Genomic DNA, 13,962 nt, shown 5'->3' with positions numbered 1-13,962 from the left:
CCTGGATTTCTGGGTTCTTGGAGGAGGAGGGGGCTGGGAACCCAGACTCCCGAATCCTTGGAGGAGGGGACTGGGGGCCTGGATTCCGGGATCCAGGAGGAGGAGCGGGCGAGGAACACCTCCTGGTTTTCCTTTTTTTTTGAGGGGGCTGCAGAGGAGTGGGGGAGGCTGCCAGGGCTGCCAGACAGGCCAGGGTCAGCGGCGGGGGCAGGGGATGTCTGGCGGAGGAGAGGCCCAGCATCCAGGCTCCCCTGGGGACCCGGGACCCCAGGCCCCAGCCCCCTCCTCCCTTAGACCTGGGAGTCCGCGACCCAGCCCCCTCCCTCAGAATTCCAGAATGCGAACCCCTAGCCCCCTTTACCCCAAGATCCAGGAGTCTGGGCCTCCAACCTCTCCTCCCCTCGGACCTGGGGCTCCACGTTCCATCCCCCGCTCTCCACGAAAGCCCAGTGTTCGGGCCCCCAGCCCCTTCCTGCCCAGAACCCAGGAGTCCCCACCTCCTCTTTAGCCCCAGCTGGAGTCCAGCCCTCTGGGGGTTAAAGGGGCGGGGCCAACTGGTTGCCATGGTGCCAGACTGTTTGGGTCTGCTCTCTGACCCTTGGGGGCTCCCCAGGGTCTGCAGAGAGGGGGAGGGGGACCCAGACCTGGGGGAAGTCCAGCGCCAACCTTTTCCCCAAATCTGGCCTATGGGCCCAGGGAGTTCGGGCCTCCACCAAGGCCTTGTCCAGTGACCTTGAACAAGTCCTGACCCTTTTCTCTGGGCCTCAGTTTTCCCGAGGAGAAATGTGTGGGAGGAGTGGGGAGATGCTCAGGTCCTGCAAATCTTTAAGATTCTCAGCTTCCCCTCTGCTCTCACCCCCCTCCTCAGGCCCCAGGCAGCCCCGGGGCATGCTGGGAACCCAGGCCTGGGCTCTGGGCCAGGTTGTTGGGTGGGGGGGCGGCGGGGGCAGCCTCCTCCCTTCCCCTTCCTCCCCACCTTGGCCTGACTCTCGCCCCCGCCTGAGGGTCTGGGAGGTTGGGAAGGAGGGAAGGGGAATGAGAGCGGGGACCGTAGACCCGTCTCTGGCCCCTTCCTCCCCCCTTGCCGCCTCCGCCCCCTTCCCGCCTCTCCTCCCCCTCCTCAGTAGGTCGCTACCCCGGCCCTGGGCCCCTTCTCCAGCCACCCCAGCTCCAGACCTGGCTCCGAGCTGCTGCGAGGGGGAGGGAGAGAGGGAAGGAGAAAGGGAGAGAGAGAGAGAGAGAGAGAGAGAGAGAGAAGGGGAGGGAGGGAAGGAAGGAGAGAGACCTAGGAGGGAGGGAGGGAGAAAGGGAGAGAGAAAAGGAGAGAGACAGAGACAGAGGGGAGCGAAGGAGACAGAGGGATGGAGAGAAGGCGGGCAGCGAGAGGGAGGCAAACAGGAAAAAGGGGGAGAGGAGAGTGAGACAGGGAAATTGAGGGAGAGAGAGAAGGAGAGGGACAAAGACGGGGTGGCAGGGAGAAGGAGGGTGAAAGACAGAAGGGAAAGGAAAAGAAAGAGAAAAGAGAAAGGAGAGAGAACCAGGAGGCGGGGAGAGGAGAGAGAGAGGACTGAGCAAGGAGAAGGCCGAGCTGAGGGGGAGGGTGGGCAGCGCAGAGCGGGGAGAAGCGTGCAGAGGCTGGAGGAAATGGAGACCAGGTAAGACGGAGACTGAGCCAGCGGCAACACGGCAGGACGGGGAGAGAGAACCAGAAAGATGGAGATGGAGCCGGAGACAGTGAGAGCAAGACAGACGAGCGCTGGACAGAGGCGGAGGCTCTCAGGTGCAGACTCAGCCCAGGGGTGGGGAAGCGTGGGTGCTGGTCCCGCCACCTTGCAGGCCTGGCCCCTCCCACTCACCAGCTGACTGGGGCTCAGCCTTCCCACCTGCAAAATGGGGGTGCTGATGGCACCTTGAGCCCCTGCCTGCCACATGACAGAGGCCTGGGGCGGTATCAGCGCTCAGGGATCGTAGCTGTCAGTGTTGTGCATGATGAGAGGCCAAAAGAAGGGAAGAGAGAGGGGAAAAAATACCCAGAAAGGCTTTGACGGTTTTGTATCCCGTGGGCGGTCTCCACACCGGTCCTGGATTTCTGAATCTGACAGGTAGGTAGGGAACTGTCTTGTCCAAGGGACCAAACTCCAAAACAGGGGAGGTTCCCTCTGACCCGGGATCCAGGAAGCCAGGCTGTGTCTTCTCCAAGGAGGCAGGCCTGGCTGGACTCCCAGGTCTGAGTGAGGGGGCTGGGGGGCCTGGCTTCCTGGGTCCCCAGTGGAGAAGGGGGCTGTGGACTTGGACTTCTGAATCTGGGGGAGGAGAGGAGGCTAGGGGGCCTGGATTGCGGGGACCTGTGGGGAGGAAGGGGCCTGGGGCCTGAATTCTTGGGTCCCTGGTGAGGAAGGGGCCGAGGGGCTGACTCCTGGGTTCCTTGGGGAGGAGGGGGCCGGGGGCCCGCATTCCTGGGTCCTGGCACCCACCCGTAGAACCGACCTTGCGGGGCCTTCGCCGCACACAAGCTCGTGTCTGTGGGTCCGTGTCGGGGGCTCACCATCGCGGCTGGGGCCTCCCCGGCCCTCCCCGCCCTCCCTGGCCCCCGTCTGTCCGTCCAGTCCATCCGTCTGTCTGTCCACCTGCCGCGCCCCCCGGGCTGAGGTAGGAGGTTGTATAGTTGAGGAGGACACCCACGGAGATCACTATACGGCCTCCTAGCTTTCCCCAGGCTGCGCCCTGCACGGGACGGCCCGGCGGGGACCTCTGACCCCGGTCCCCTGCCCCACCCCGCCAGGCTGGGGAGAGGGGCTGCCGCAGGGATCGTGGGAGGAGAGGCTGGGCTGTTCCTCGTGTCCTCGTCCCTACATTCCTTCCTGCCCCTTCCCTCAAAGAGTTTCTCTCCCATCAAGATATCTCTGCTTTGCTTCCTCTCTGTCTCTCCATCTCCGCTGGGTCTCTGCACAGTGACCTCTGAGACCCTGTCTCCATCTGTCTCTTATGGTGCTTTCTGGGTCTCTGACACTCCCGCTGTCTCTCCATGGCTTGGTTTCTGTCTTTCGGGCCCTCACGGTGTCTCTGTGCCATGTCCATTTCTGCTGCACCCCACTACCACACCCCAGGGCTTGGCGGGCCCCCGCACACCGTACTGCCGGCCTCTGGGTCCCTGAGACCCTTTAACCTGTGAGGACGTCCAGGGTCACAGGTGAGGTTCTTGGGAGCCTGGCATCCGGCCCAGCCATCAGCCTGGGGTCCGACCCCTGACCCCTGACCGGACACACCCTTCCTCCCTGAAAACCCTGGAGCCTGACATTGGACTGGAGACTGAAACCCGACCTCTGACCCTGTATCTTGAGCCCCTCCCCCACACCACTGTGACCTCACAAAAGTCTCCAGCTTCTCCACAGGCTGAGACCCTCCGCTATGGCCCTTCTGGCCGCAGGGAGCGCTGTGCCGTCCGCCCTGGTGGCCCTCACGGTCTTCCGGGCCTCCGCCTGGGCCTGTCTCCTCTGCTTCACGTCTTACAATGAGCGCCTCCAAATCTGCCAGATCTTCGCCGGCCTGGAGAGCCCCGACCTCGGGAAGTGTGAGGAGGCCTTAACAGATGCCTTTAAGGGCCTCCAGGACACTGAAATCAGTGAGGAGACACCCCACATCCTCCAGGGCCCCGAGGGGGGCATGTGGAGGGAGGGACCAGAGAGGCCTGGAGAGACTGAGGGGAACAAAGGCTCAGAGACGGGAGGATGGAGACTTTGCGGGGGCCAGAGACTCAGAGACAGGAGGACAGAGGCTTTGCGGGGGCCAGAGACTCAGAGACGGGAGGACAGAGACTTTGCCGGGGCCAGAGATGGGAGGACAGAGACTTTGCGGGGGCCAGAGACTCAGACAGGAGGACAAAGGCTTTGCGGGGGCCAGAGACTCAGAGACAGGAGGACAGAGGCTTTGTGGGGGCCAGAGACTCAGAGACGGGAGGACAGAGGCTTTGCGGGGGCCAGAGACTCAGAGACAGGAGGACAGAGGCTTTGCCGGGGCCAGAGATGGGAGGACAGAGACTTTGCGGGGGCCAGAGACTCAGAGACGGGAGGACAGAGACTTTGCGGGGGCCAGAGACTCAGAGACGGGAGGACAGAGGCTTTGCGGGGACCAGAGACGGGAGGACAGAGGCTTTGCGGGGACCAGAGACTCAGAGACGGGAGGACAGAGGCTTTGTGGGGGCCAGAGACGGGAGGACAGAGACTTTGCGGGGGCCAGAGACGGGAGGACAGAGGCTTTGCGGGGGCCAGAGACTCAGAGACGGGAGGACAGAGGCTTTGCGGGGGCCAGAGACAGGAGGACAGAGACTTTGCGGGGGCCAGAGACTCAGAGACGGGAGGACAGAGACTTTGCAGGGGCCAGAGGCTCAGAGACGGGAGGACAGAGGCTTTGCGGGGGCCAGAGACTCAGAGAGAGGCAGAGGAAGGTCCACTTTGGGGATGTGGTGTTGGGGGAACCACTTCGCCCCAGCTCCTGCCTCCGACCCCCAGACTACGATGAAAGGAGCCACCTGCACGACGCCTTCACCCAGATGACCCACTCCCTGCAGGAGGTGGCCGCTGCCCAGGGTGAGTGGGGCGGGGCCGGCAGCGGTGGGAGATGTGGGCTTGGAGCCCCCAGGAGATGGATGTTTGTGCGGGAGGAAAGCCCAGAACTTGACAGTGATCTCGGAGGAGGTGACGCTTGGAAGCTGAGGGAGCTGGGCAGCCTTGTCGGGGAGAGGAGATGGGCAGGGGCTGGTGGAGACAGTGCAGAAGTAACTTAGAGTCTCAAGCCAGCTGGGATCAGGGAGATGTGCGTTCTGACCTCACTGTGTGGCTTGCCCTCTTCCTGGCTATGAGATTCTGGATGCATCACGGCCCCGCCGCCCACCCTGGGCCTCAACTTACCCATCTGAGAGATGGGACAATCTCCTTGCCTCCCAGGGTGGCCTCAGAGCTCAGTGAGAGGCAGGGCTCCTCCAGTGAGACAGACTTCAGGGAAGAGATCGTCCTCTAGGATAAAACACACATATTCCCTACAGTTAACAAAATAATTCCACATTTTTGACATGTGAGGCTATTAGGGGGCCGGAAGACAGGTAGGAGCAGGGAGAGAGAGGATGATTCAGGTGACAGCTGTGAAGGGAGACAGGCACACGTGACAGCCTTGGGGTGGGTGAGACACACACTCCAGAGAAACACATGCATGTGCCGGTGGGGAGGGACCTCAGGGCTGGGGCGACCCTTGCGACCGAGGGACAGCATGAGCAGTGATCGCAGCAGGCCACCGTGGTCACGTGACACAGGATCCCCCCCACCCCCACGCCCGCAGTGTGCTGGAGACTGGGGGTGGGAGCGCTCACTGCTTTGCAGCATTAACTGGCCACGTCAGTGGTCTGGGGGCTCTGCACTCATTTCTACATCTTAGCTGTTACTTCTTTCGCTTCCTGCTCTTGCCACGGAGCTTCTTTGACAAAGATCCCTAAGCATGAGGAGGTTCCCATCTATCCAGGGGGCGCCCGGGGGGTCCAGCATGGAGAAGACTTCAGCTGCGGATCCCCTACCCCCAAAGGGAGAGCTGAGGAACTCAGAGCTGACTGGGGAGGAGGGAGGAAGATTCCAGGAGATGCCTGTTCTCCCTGGTTTAGGCCAACTTGTCACACAAGGTTTTGAAAAGAGCAGAAACAAGTCCAGCTCTGAGTGTAGAAGACCCTGGCGAGGGCTGTGTGTGGGACCAACTGGAGCAGGGGAGAGAGTGGAGGCTGGGAGGCCTGGGTGGAGGCTGCTGTGAAGGAAGCCAGAGCTGGGGTGGGGATTGTGAAGGTGGAGAAGAGGGAATCGGGTAGAGAGAGTCAAGGGCAGGAGGGATGGGGCTTGGATCTGATGAGCTGTTCAGGAAAAGGGGAAGAGGAGGATTAGGGACCGTGTCTGTGGTCTGCCTCCGTGCCTGAGGGGGCAGTGGGTCATCCCTGAGACCGGGAGCCTGGGAGGAAGAGCAGGGGTGGGGGCAGATGGCCAGCTGGGCGAGGATGTAATGACTGCGAGGGGCCTGGGGGACATCCAGGGTTCAGCTGGGAGTCAGGGAGACTTGACACTCTGTCCTGAAGGAGCAGGGCTGTGAGCCGGGGAAGGGCAGGGTCAGCTCTGCATGTAGAAAGATCCTCTGGGGCCACATGGAGGACGGACTGGAGGGAGACTGGAGGCTGGGAGAAGCTGTTACTCCACAGATATTTATTGAATGTGCCAGGAACACCACCAGGGACACAGCTGTGACCGAAACCGCAAGCCACCTGCCCTCAGGTTGCTTATGTTGATTATTAAACATAACAAGTGAAATGCCGTTGATGTCAGTTGGTGATCTGTGCTGTGGAGGAAAACAGAAGGGGAACAGAACGGGGTGGCCATTGGGGTGATCAGGAGAGTTGCAAATGAGAAGGTCCAATTGAGCAAAGACTGGAACGAGGGGACAGTGAGAGCCATGCAGATAACCTGGGAAGAGAGCTTCCAGGCAGAGGGGAGAGCCAGTGCAAAGGCCCTGGGGCCAGTGGTTCTCTAGCCCCACGGTGTATGTCAGACTCTCCTGGGAGCTTATTAAAGTGCAGACTCCTGGGCCCCTCTCTCTGTTTCTGAGCAGTAGGTCTGAGGTGGGGCCCAGAAATGGACATTGCTAACAAGTTCCCAGGAGCTGCTGCTGCTGTTCTAGGGACACACTTTGAGAACCACTATGGTGGGCCCTTGGTCTGACTTTAGCCAAGGTGGCTCCTCTTTCCAGCTTATATTCAGTGACCATCACTTTAGCCAGTCTCTTCGGCTTTTGTTCTTGATATGGGGAAGCCACTGGAAGATTTTTAAGGAAGGAGGGGGTCTGACTAAGGCCACATGGGTCAAGGGCAGAAGCAGAGAGACCAGTGAGGTCAGTGGTGGCTCGGACCAGATGTGGTGGTTCAGGTGGGCCCAGACCAACCTGCCCCTTATATGGAAGATGCTGTGTTTTGTTTATATATTTTTTTGCTGGCCACGCAGTGTGGCATGCGGGATCTTAGTTCCCTGAACAGGGATCGAACCCGTGCCCCCTGCAGTGGAAGCTCAGAGTCTAAACCACTGGACCACCAGTGAAGTCCTGGCAGAGTTACTTGTTAATTATCTTCCTAAAGGATATCCTTGTATCAGCCCTATGAGGTGGAGTTTTATAGCCCCATTTTCCAGATGGGCAAGTTGGGGCTCAGCTAGACAGGGAGGATGGACCCAGGAGATGTCTGGACCAGACATATATGGGGTGAGGGGTATGGGGAGAATCGAGGATGACTCCCGGGTCTCTCCCAAATGGAGGACCTGAGAGATGGACGTGCTGACTCAGAGTGGCTCCCGGGGGTGGCAGGTGACACTGTTAGTGTATATAAACCATGGAATGGATAATATGGTGTCAAGGAGGGCAGTGTATGTACCACAGGTAGTGGTCACATGTGGAGGCTCTGGAGTTGGACCACCTGGGTTCAAATCTAGCTATGTGACCTTGGGCTGCCTTCCTAACCTCTCTGTGCCTTGGTTTCCCCATCTCAAACTTGGGGATGGTAATACCAGTAGTTGACCCTTCTATGACACGGTGTGCCAGGCACCATTCCAAGCACTTAGAGACATTATCCCACATGGTCATTAAATGGTACCTGGCACATAGTTTGGAAGGGGAATGCTTTTATGTTGTATGACATTAAATCCTCCCTGTCAACCCTGTGAGGTAGACACCAATATTGTCCCCGTTTTATGAACGAGGAAACTGAGGATCAGGAAGGTTAAATACTTGGCCGAGGTCACATAGGGAGGAGGAGGTGTGCGACAGGTGTGCTTATCATTGGAAGAGACAGGACTCAAACCCAGATGATCAGAAACAGTTGAAGTTCCTAATGAAGCACCTCTTTGGGGGGAGACTTTATAACATCCACCCGCGCCCCCTTGTGGTTCAGTTGATATAGCCCCTGCCCCTTGGCCTCTCTGGTTATTTCACTCCATCCCTACTTTACTCCCATGCTTCTCCCCTGCCCCATGGCTGACTTGGTGTATCCCTTCCCCGTGAGTCATTTGGTTTGGTCCACAGATATTCCTTAGATGCCTCCTCCAACATCCTGGCCTCTCATTTGAGCACCCGACTCGGACCACATCCTCCCGACCATCCTGCCATCTCCAGACCACATGCCTGCCTTGTGGCCAAGGAGAGACCACTAAGTCCTTGACCCCTCATTTTGAACCTGCTTCCTGGCTTCAGCACCCCCTCCAGCTTCTACCCAATGATCATCACTTCAGCCAGTCTCTTGCCAATTTTCTCAATTCCCTTCTGTTTTGTATGGTTTTAAATTGCAGAGAAACCTGCAATGGCTTAAGTAAGCTAGAAGTTTATTTCTCCCATAAAAAATAAGTCTTGAGGTAGGCACTTAAGGCTAGTATGGCAGCTCCATTTTCCTGGGAACCCAAGCCCCTTCCAGCTTTCTGCCTTACCATCTTAGGGTATACCCCCTTAATCCTCATGGTCCTTTATAACTGCTAGAGCGCCAGCCATCAAATCTAAGTTTCAGGCAACAGGATGGAGGAAGGGGAAGGGGTCAATAATATGTCACCATTTCTCTCTTAAGCCTGCTTTCTGTAACTCACACATGACATTTGCACTTAATCTCAAGGAGCAGAAGTTGGTCATATGATCACAGCTAAGTCACATGACCACAACTAGCTGCAAGGGAGGTTGGGAAATGCAGTCTTTTAGCTGAAGCCGGGAAGGGCGCTTTCTCAGCTAAAATGCAGTATTATGTTACTAAAGAGAAAATAGGTATTTTGAGGCAACTGGCAATCCCTGTGTATTTGTTTGCTAGGGCTGCTGTAACAAAATACCACAAACCGGGTGGCTTAAATAACAGAAATTTATTTGTTCACAATTTTGGAGGCTAGAAGTCCAAAATCAAGGAGTCAGTGTCAGCAGGGTTGGTTTCTTCTGAGGCCTCTCTCCTTGGCTTGTAGATGACTGGCTTTCCTCTGTGTCTGTGTCCAAATTTCCTATTCTTCTAAGGACATCAGTCATATTGGATTAAGGCCCACCCTAAAGACCTCATTTTAACCTAATTACCTCCTTAAGACTCTATCTCCAAGTACAGTTACATTCTGAAGGACTGGGGGTTAGGACTTCAACATATGAATTTGGGAGGGAGACAATTCAGCCCATAGGATACTGCCACGTTTCTTGATTTCCAAAACCACCCATCCACTTTGAAATGATGGGTAAATCATTCCACCCATCCACTTTGAAAAAGCCCCAAAACATTATAGCTTGGAGGCCATTTCAGTGGTCAAAACTCAAACATCCATAAGGACAGAGAACATAAAAAGAGTGAGGGACTTCCCTGGTGGTTAGGACTCCACGCTTCCACTGCAGGGGGCACAGGTTCGATACCTGGTCGGGGAACCAAGATCCCACATGGTGCCATGTAGCATGGCCAAAAAAAAAAAAAAAAAAAAAATTAAAGAAAAGAAAGGGGGAAAAGAGGAGTGAAAGAGGGATAGAAATGAAGAGGCTGGGAGCTCTGTAAAAGTGGGTGTGTGCCCTGTCTGAAGGGGGAGGCTGCCTCATGGAAATACAATCTCTCTTACAGCTCTTCCAAGTTTCTTAAAGGGATGCCAAACATTTTATGTGACTTTTCCCAAATTTTATATGATGGCAACTGGTTCATTTTAAAAAACACTTTCCAGGCCAAATATAACACATCCAAAGGATGGATTGGGGTCACTGCCTCCAGCTGTGGTCTCCATTCCAGTTGGATCCTGGAATTCATTCTATACCTACTTATTTCTAAGACTCAGGGCCCTCTCCTGGGTTCTGAGGACATAGCACTAAGAGACAGACTTAAATGATCACTATGTATATATAAAATATGTATTTGCGGGCTTCCCTGGTGGCGCAGTGGTTGAGAGTCCGCCTGCCGATGCAGGGGACACGGGTTCGTGCCCCGGTCCGGGAAGATCCCACATGCCGCGGAGCGGCTGGGTCCGTGAGCCATGGCCGCTGAGCCTGCGCGTCCGGAGCCTGTGCTCTGCGACGGGAGAGGCCACAGCAGTGAGAGGCCCGCGTACCGGAAAAAAAAAAATGTATTTGCAAACTGGTGAGAGCTATAATGGAATGAATGCAGCACTATTAGAGACAAAAATAGGGGACTGGATTAGATTATACTTGTCAGGGAAAACCTCTAAGGAGGTGGCACAATGTGTGACATGAAGGATGAGTAGGAGTAGGGGTAGAGATGTGCTGGAAACTGAAGGTGGCACGTGCAAAGGCCCTGAAGTGCTAGAGAATATGGCTCTTTTCATATTAGGGGAAATGAAAGGTGGGTATTAGGGATGGAGTAGAGAGGGAGAGTGAGCCAGACCATAGAGCCTCATAGGCCTTGGAAGAAATGTGATCTTTATCCTCCCCTTTCCCCTCAACAAGATAACACAGATGATGCTGAGGGGTTCCATCAGAGAGGTTAGTCCAGAGTCAGCAGAAGGAAGGAGATTTGGGGATTTGTCAGCCTTTGGGGTAGACAGGGGCTGGGGGAGGGGCACAGGCACGATGACAGCGAGTCCTGTCAAGCTCGGCCAGTCTTCGGGAAGAGTCTTTACTACAAGGACTCCCTCTACCCTCCAGGGTCCTTTCGGGTTGCCTTTCCTCATGCCGCGGAGAAAATGCAGAAGGTTATATCACAGCTTAAAGAAGGTAAAATAGACCATCTCCTTCCCCCAGGCACAGACAATTAGAAAACCCCACTCCCGAGACCCCCATCTGCTCCCTTCAGCGCAAACCCCTGGCCCGCTCTCTGAGCCGAGCTTCCCTTGGTGGGTCACTCGGGACACAGCCTCTTCCTCTGCTTGGACCACTCTGGGTCCGGCCCCGCCCCTCCGACGGAAGGTTATCTCTAGCTGGGACGCTTCTTAGGACGGTCCTGTCCCAGATTAGCCCGGGCCTCTCCCTGTATCTCTGTGTCTGGCCCTGTGCACTCTGAAAGGTTTCCTTTCCAACCGGGCCGCCTTAGGGGCTACTTCCAGCCTGATCACACCTCTAACCGGGCCCCCTAGTTAGACTTTGTCCCCTCCGAGCATCGCCCAGGATCTAAGCCCGCCCCGTTTGACGGAATACACCGGAACTGGCCCTGCTTCCTTGGTGAGAGCAGCAGGCCTGCCGCCCTTTTCCCCCCACCCCGTCCTAGACGCTAGCAGCAGGCCTGTGCCTGACCTCTTAGTGGAATGCTGCAGGCCTGGCCCCGCCTACAGGTGGAATGCTGCAGGCTTGGTCCCGCCCCCTAGGTGGACCGCGTCAGGCCTGGCTCTGTCCTCTTGGAGGAATGCATCCGGCCCAGAAACGTTTCCTCTAGGGGAACTTCAGGTGGGCACCTGCCGCGACTTCCAGGGTAGTAACGCTTGCTTTCTCTCCGCAGTCCAGGCCTGCATCCGTCCCTGCGGTAAGCACATCATTCAGAGCTCAGAATTGCGGGGGAAGCGGGGTGGTAGGGGTCGAAACCTGGGACAAATGGGAGAGGACGGGTGAGCCTCTGATCCGAAGGGGGCCAATACGAGCCCCGGGGAAAAGTAAGTAAACCAGGTATTGTTCACAAACCTCATAAAAGGCGGGTCCGAAAACCAAAGCAAACCAATAGGGATCCTAGAGGCTGGAGCGTGGTGAGAGCTGGCCAATGAGCACAGGGAAGGCGGGGCCCAGATTCTGTCTGGCAGGTAGAATCCAAGGTTAAATAGACCTTAAGGTGGCCGAAGGGACCCGGACTAGGGGAGGCAGATGGCGCCCAGATCCAGCGTTCCCGTCCCATAGGACTCCAGGAGGTCGCCCGGCGTTTCCGCTGCCGAGGATGCTACTCTACGGTCTGCGACCTCCCGTTAGACTGCCCAGGTGAGGGGCGTGGCCTTGAAGGGCAAGAAACCTGAAAAACTGGAAAAAGGAGCTGAGTGCGGAGGGGGCGTGGTCTGGGGGCGGGGCCGGACGTGGGCGGGCCGAGGCGGTGATGAGGACTTGTCTTCAGTTCAGGACTTGACGGTGACTTGGGGTCATCAGGCTATGTTCTTTTGCACTGTGAACTTCCAGCTGCCTAAGGAAGAGATCACCTATTCCTGGAAGTTCGCAGGAGGAGGTGTGAGTCGGGGAGGGTCCAGCATGAAGACGGGAGGCGGGTTATGCTTTACTAGAGGATGGGGAGTCAGGATGCAGAGGGTGGGACTCGGTCTAGATTCAGACTTCGTGTAAGGGGAGGGTCTCGGCATTTAAGGGTAAGGGGCAAGCTCACAATGCAGAACCAGAGCTCAGGGGTGGGTTATCCGTAGTTTTCGGCGGGAGAGCAAATACTAGGCCCAAGAGGCGGAGTCAAGACTTAGGAGGCGGGCCTATGCGTGAAAGATCGGCGAATAAGAGCTGAGGGTGGGGCCAGGGCTCAGAAAGTCGCGGTCTAGCTCGGGGGCGGGGCTTTACGTTGTGGTTTGGCGAGTCAGGGCGGAGAGAATCTCTTCTGGGCCCGGGGCTGGGGGCCCTCCTCCTCTCGCCGCTCCAGCCCAAGCGTCCCGCAGCTCCGGACTCAGGACCTGTCCTACTTCCGAGAGATTCCGCGGGCCCGAGGATACCTGGCACGGATCCGGCCGGTGCAGCCCACGCACCGCGGGACCTTCTCTTGCGTGATCACACACGACCAGCGCCCCCTGGCGCGGCTCTACTTCTTTCTGAATGGTGCGGGCGGGGCGGAGCTGCGCGGCAGGGGCGGGGCTACGTGAGGGGTGGGGCTCGTGCCCGGCTGACGTGCGCGTCCCCGCAGTGACAGGTCCGCCACCGCGCGGGGAGACTGAGCTCCAGGTCTCTTTTCGGGAAGTGTTGCGCTGGACGCCACGGGAGGGGGAGATGATCGAACCCTGGACGCCCAGCCTGGGCGAGCTGCTGGCCAGGCCCGAGGCTCTAACGCCGGGCAATCAGTGCCTGCTCGCGGCCGCTGTGGCCTTAGCCTCAGCCAGTGCGACCGTGCTGGCGTGGTGAGTCCCTGGGACCCCAGAATCCCAGCATCTGGCTCTCCGTTCCCAGACCCAAGAGTCTGGGTCCCCAGCCCCTCCTCCCTCAGATCCAGAAGTCTGAGTCGCCAGACCCTCTTAGGAGTCCAGGCCCCCACCCCGTCCTTCCTCAGACCAGGAGTCATAACCCCCAACCCCTATTTTCTCAGATCTAAGAGTCCAAGCCCTATCACCCACCTTTGGGACCTAGGCTCCTGGACCCAGATTTCTGGTCCCCAGCCTCTCCCACACACACGAACATCTCCTTTTTTCCCCAGGATGTTCTTTCGATGGTACTGCAGCGGCGACTAACAAAGGTATCTTTTTTATCCTATTTCCGTCCCTAAAATAAAGAATCTATTTCAGCTCTCTAGATTCTTTCATCTTCGAAGGTGGTCACTACTAACATAGGAGGAAGAGTGGCACACCCCAAAGATGCCCAGGTGCCCATGCCCCCATAACGACGGTAATAGGCGCAGCTGTCGCAGTGCACGTCCTGTAATGAGGCTTTAGGTGCAAGCCCAGACCCCTCCCCGGATTTCTGGCAGCATCCTGGACATTTCCACCTGCAGCAGTCACCCTTAAAGAGTCCTTGATATCGCCCTGAAAGCCTGTTCTTCCCCCCAGACTTTCTTGCTGTCATAAAGGGCACCATCATCCACCCAGCTGCTCAACCAGAGATCGAAGCTGCGTTTAATTCCTCCTCCACTTCCAATCTAGTTCCAGATCTCAGCCTTTTCAATTCCTAAATATCTCACGGAGATGCTCTCTCTCTGTGGTCCGCCACCGTCTCTTGTGTGGATCACTGCAGCAGCCAGTCCCCACTGGCCTCCCTGCCTCTGCTCAGCCTTGTGTCAGTGCAGTGCATTCTCCACAAAGCAGCCAGAGTGATTTTTTTTTTTTTTTTTTT

General features: G+C 57.2%; 1 protein-coding gene across 2 annotated transcripts; it reads left to right on the top strand.

Moving 5' to 3' along the window:
* Positions 1–2,630: 2,630 nt before the first annotated feature.
* On the top strand, positions 2,631–13,417 carry SPACA6 (sperm acrosome associated 6). 2 transcript variants are annotated; one of them, XM_024768517.1, is made up of 9 exons: positions 2,631–3,622; positions 4,509–4,586; positions 10,663–10,731; positions 11,450–11,473; positions 11,839–11,916; positions 12,047–12,156; positions 12,585–12,741; positions 12,827–13,037; positions 13,331–13,417. In XM_024768517.1, the coding sequence occupies exons 1-9, from the start codon at positions 3,409–3,411 to the stop codon at positions 13,362–13,364; spliced, it is 975 nt and encodes a 324-aa protein (XP_024624285.1). In that variant the 5' UTR covers positions 2,631–3,408; the 3' UTR covers positions 13,365–13,417. The 2 variants fall into 2 exon arrangements, 1 of the variants encoding a protein (XP_024624285.1); XR_003006319.1 differs by lacking the exons at positions 12,047–12,156; positions 12,585–12,741; positions 12,827–13,037; positions 13,331–13,417 and having other exon boundaries at positions 3,398–4,586; positions 11,450–11,913.
* Positions 13,418–13,962: the final 545 nt, after the last annotated feature.

This window comes from Neophocaena asiaeorientalis, unplaced genomic scaffold (assembly GCF_003031525.2).
Source record: "Neophocaena asiaeorientalis asiaeorientalis breed wild unplaced genomic scaffold, Neophocaena_asiaeorientalis_V1.1 scaffold629, whole genome shotgun sequence".
NCBI lineage: Eukaryota > Metazoa > Chordata > Mammalia > Artiodactyla > Phocoenidae > Neophocaena > Neophocaena asiaeorientalis.
The sequence above is the reverse complement of the archived record's forward strand: the minus strand, read 5'-3'. Positions and strand labels throughout refer to the sequence as shown.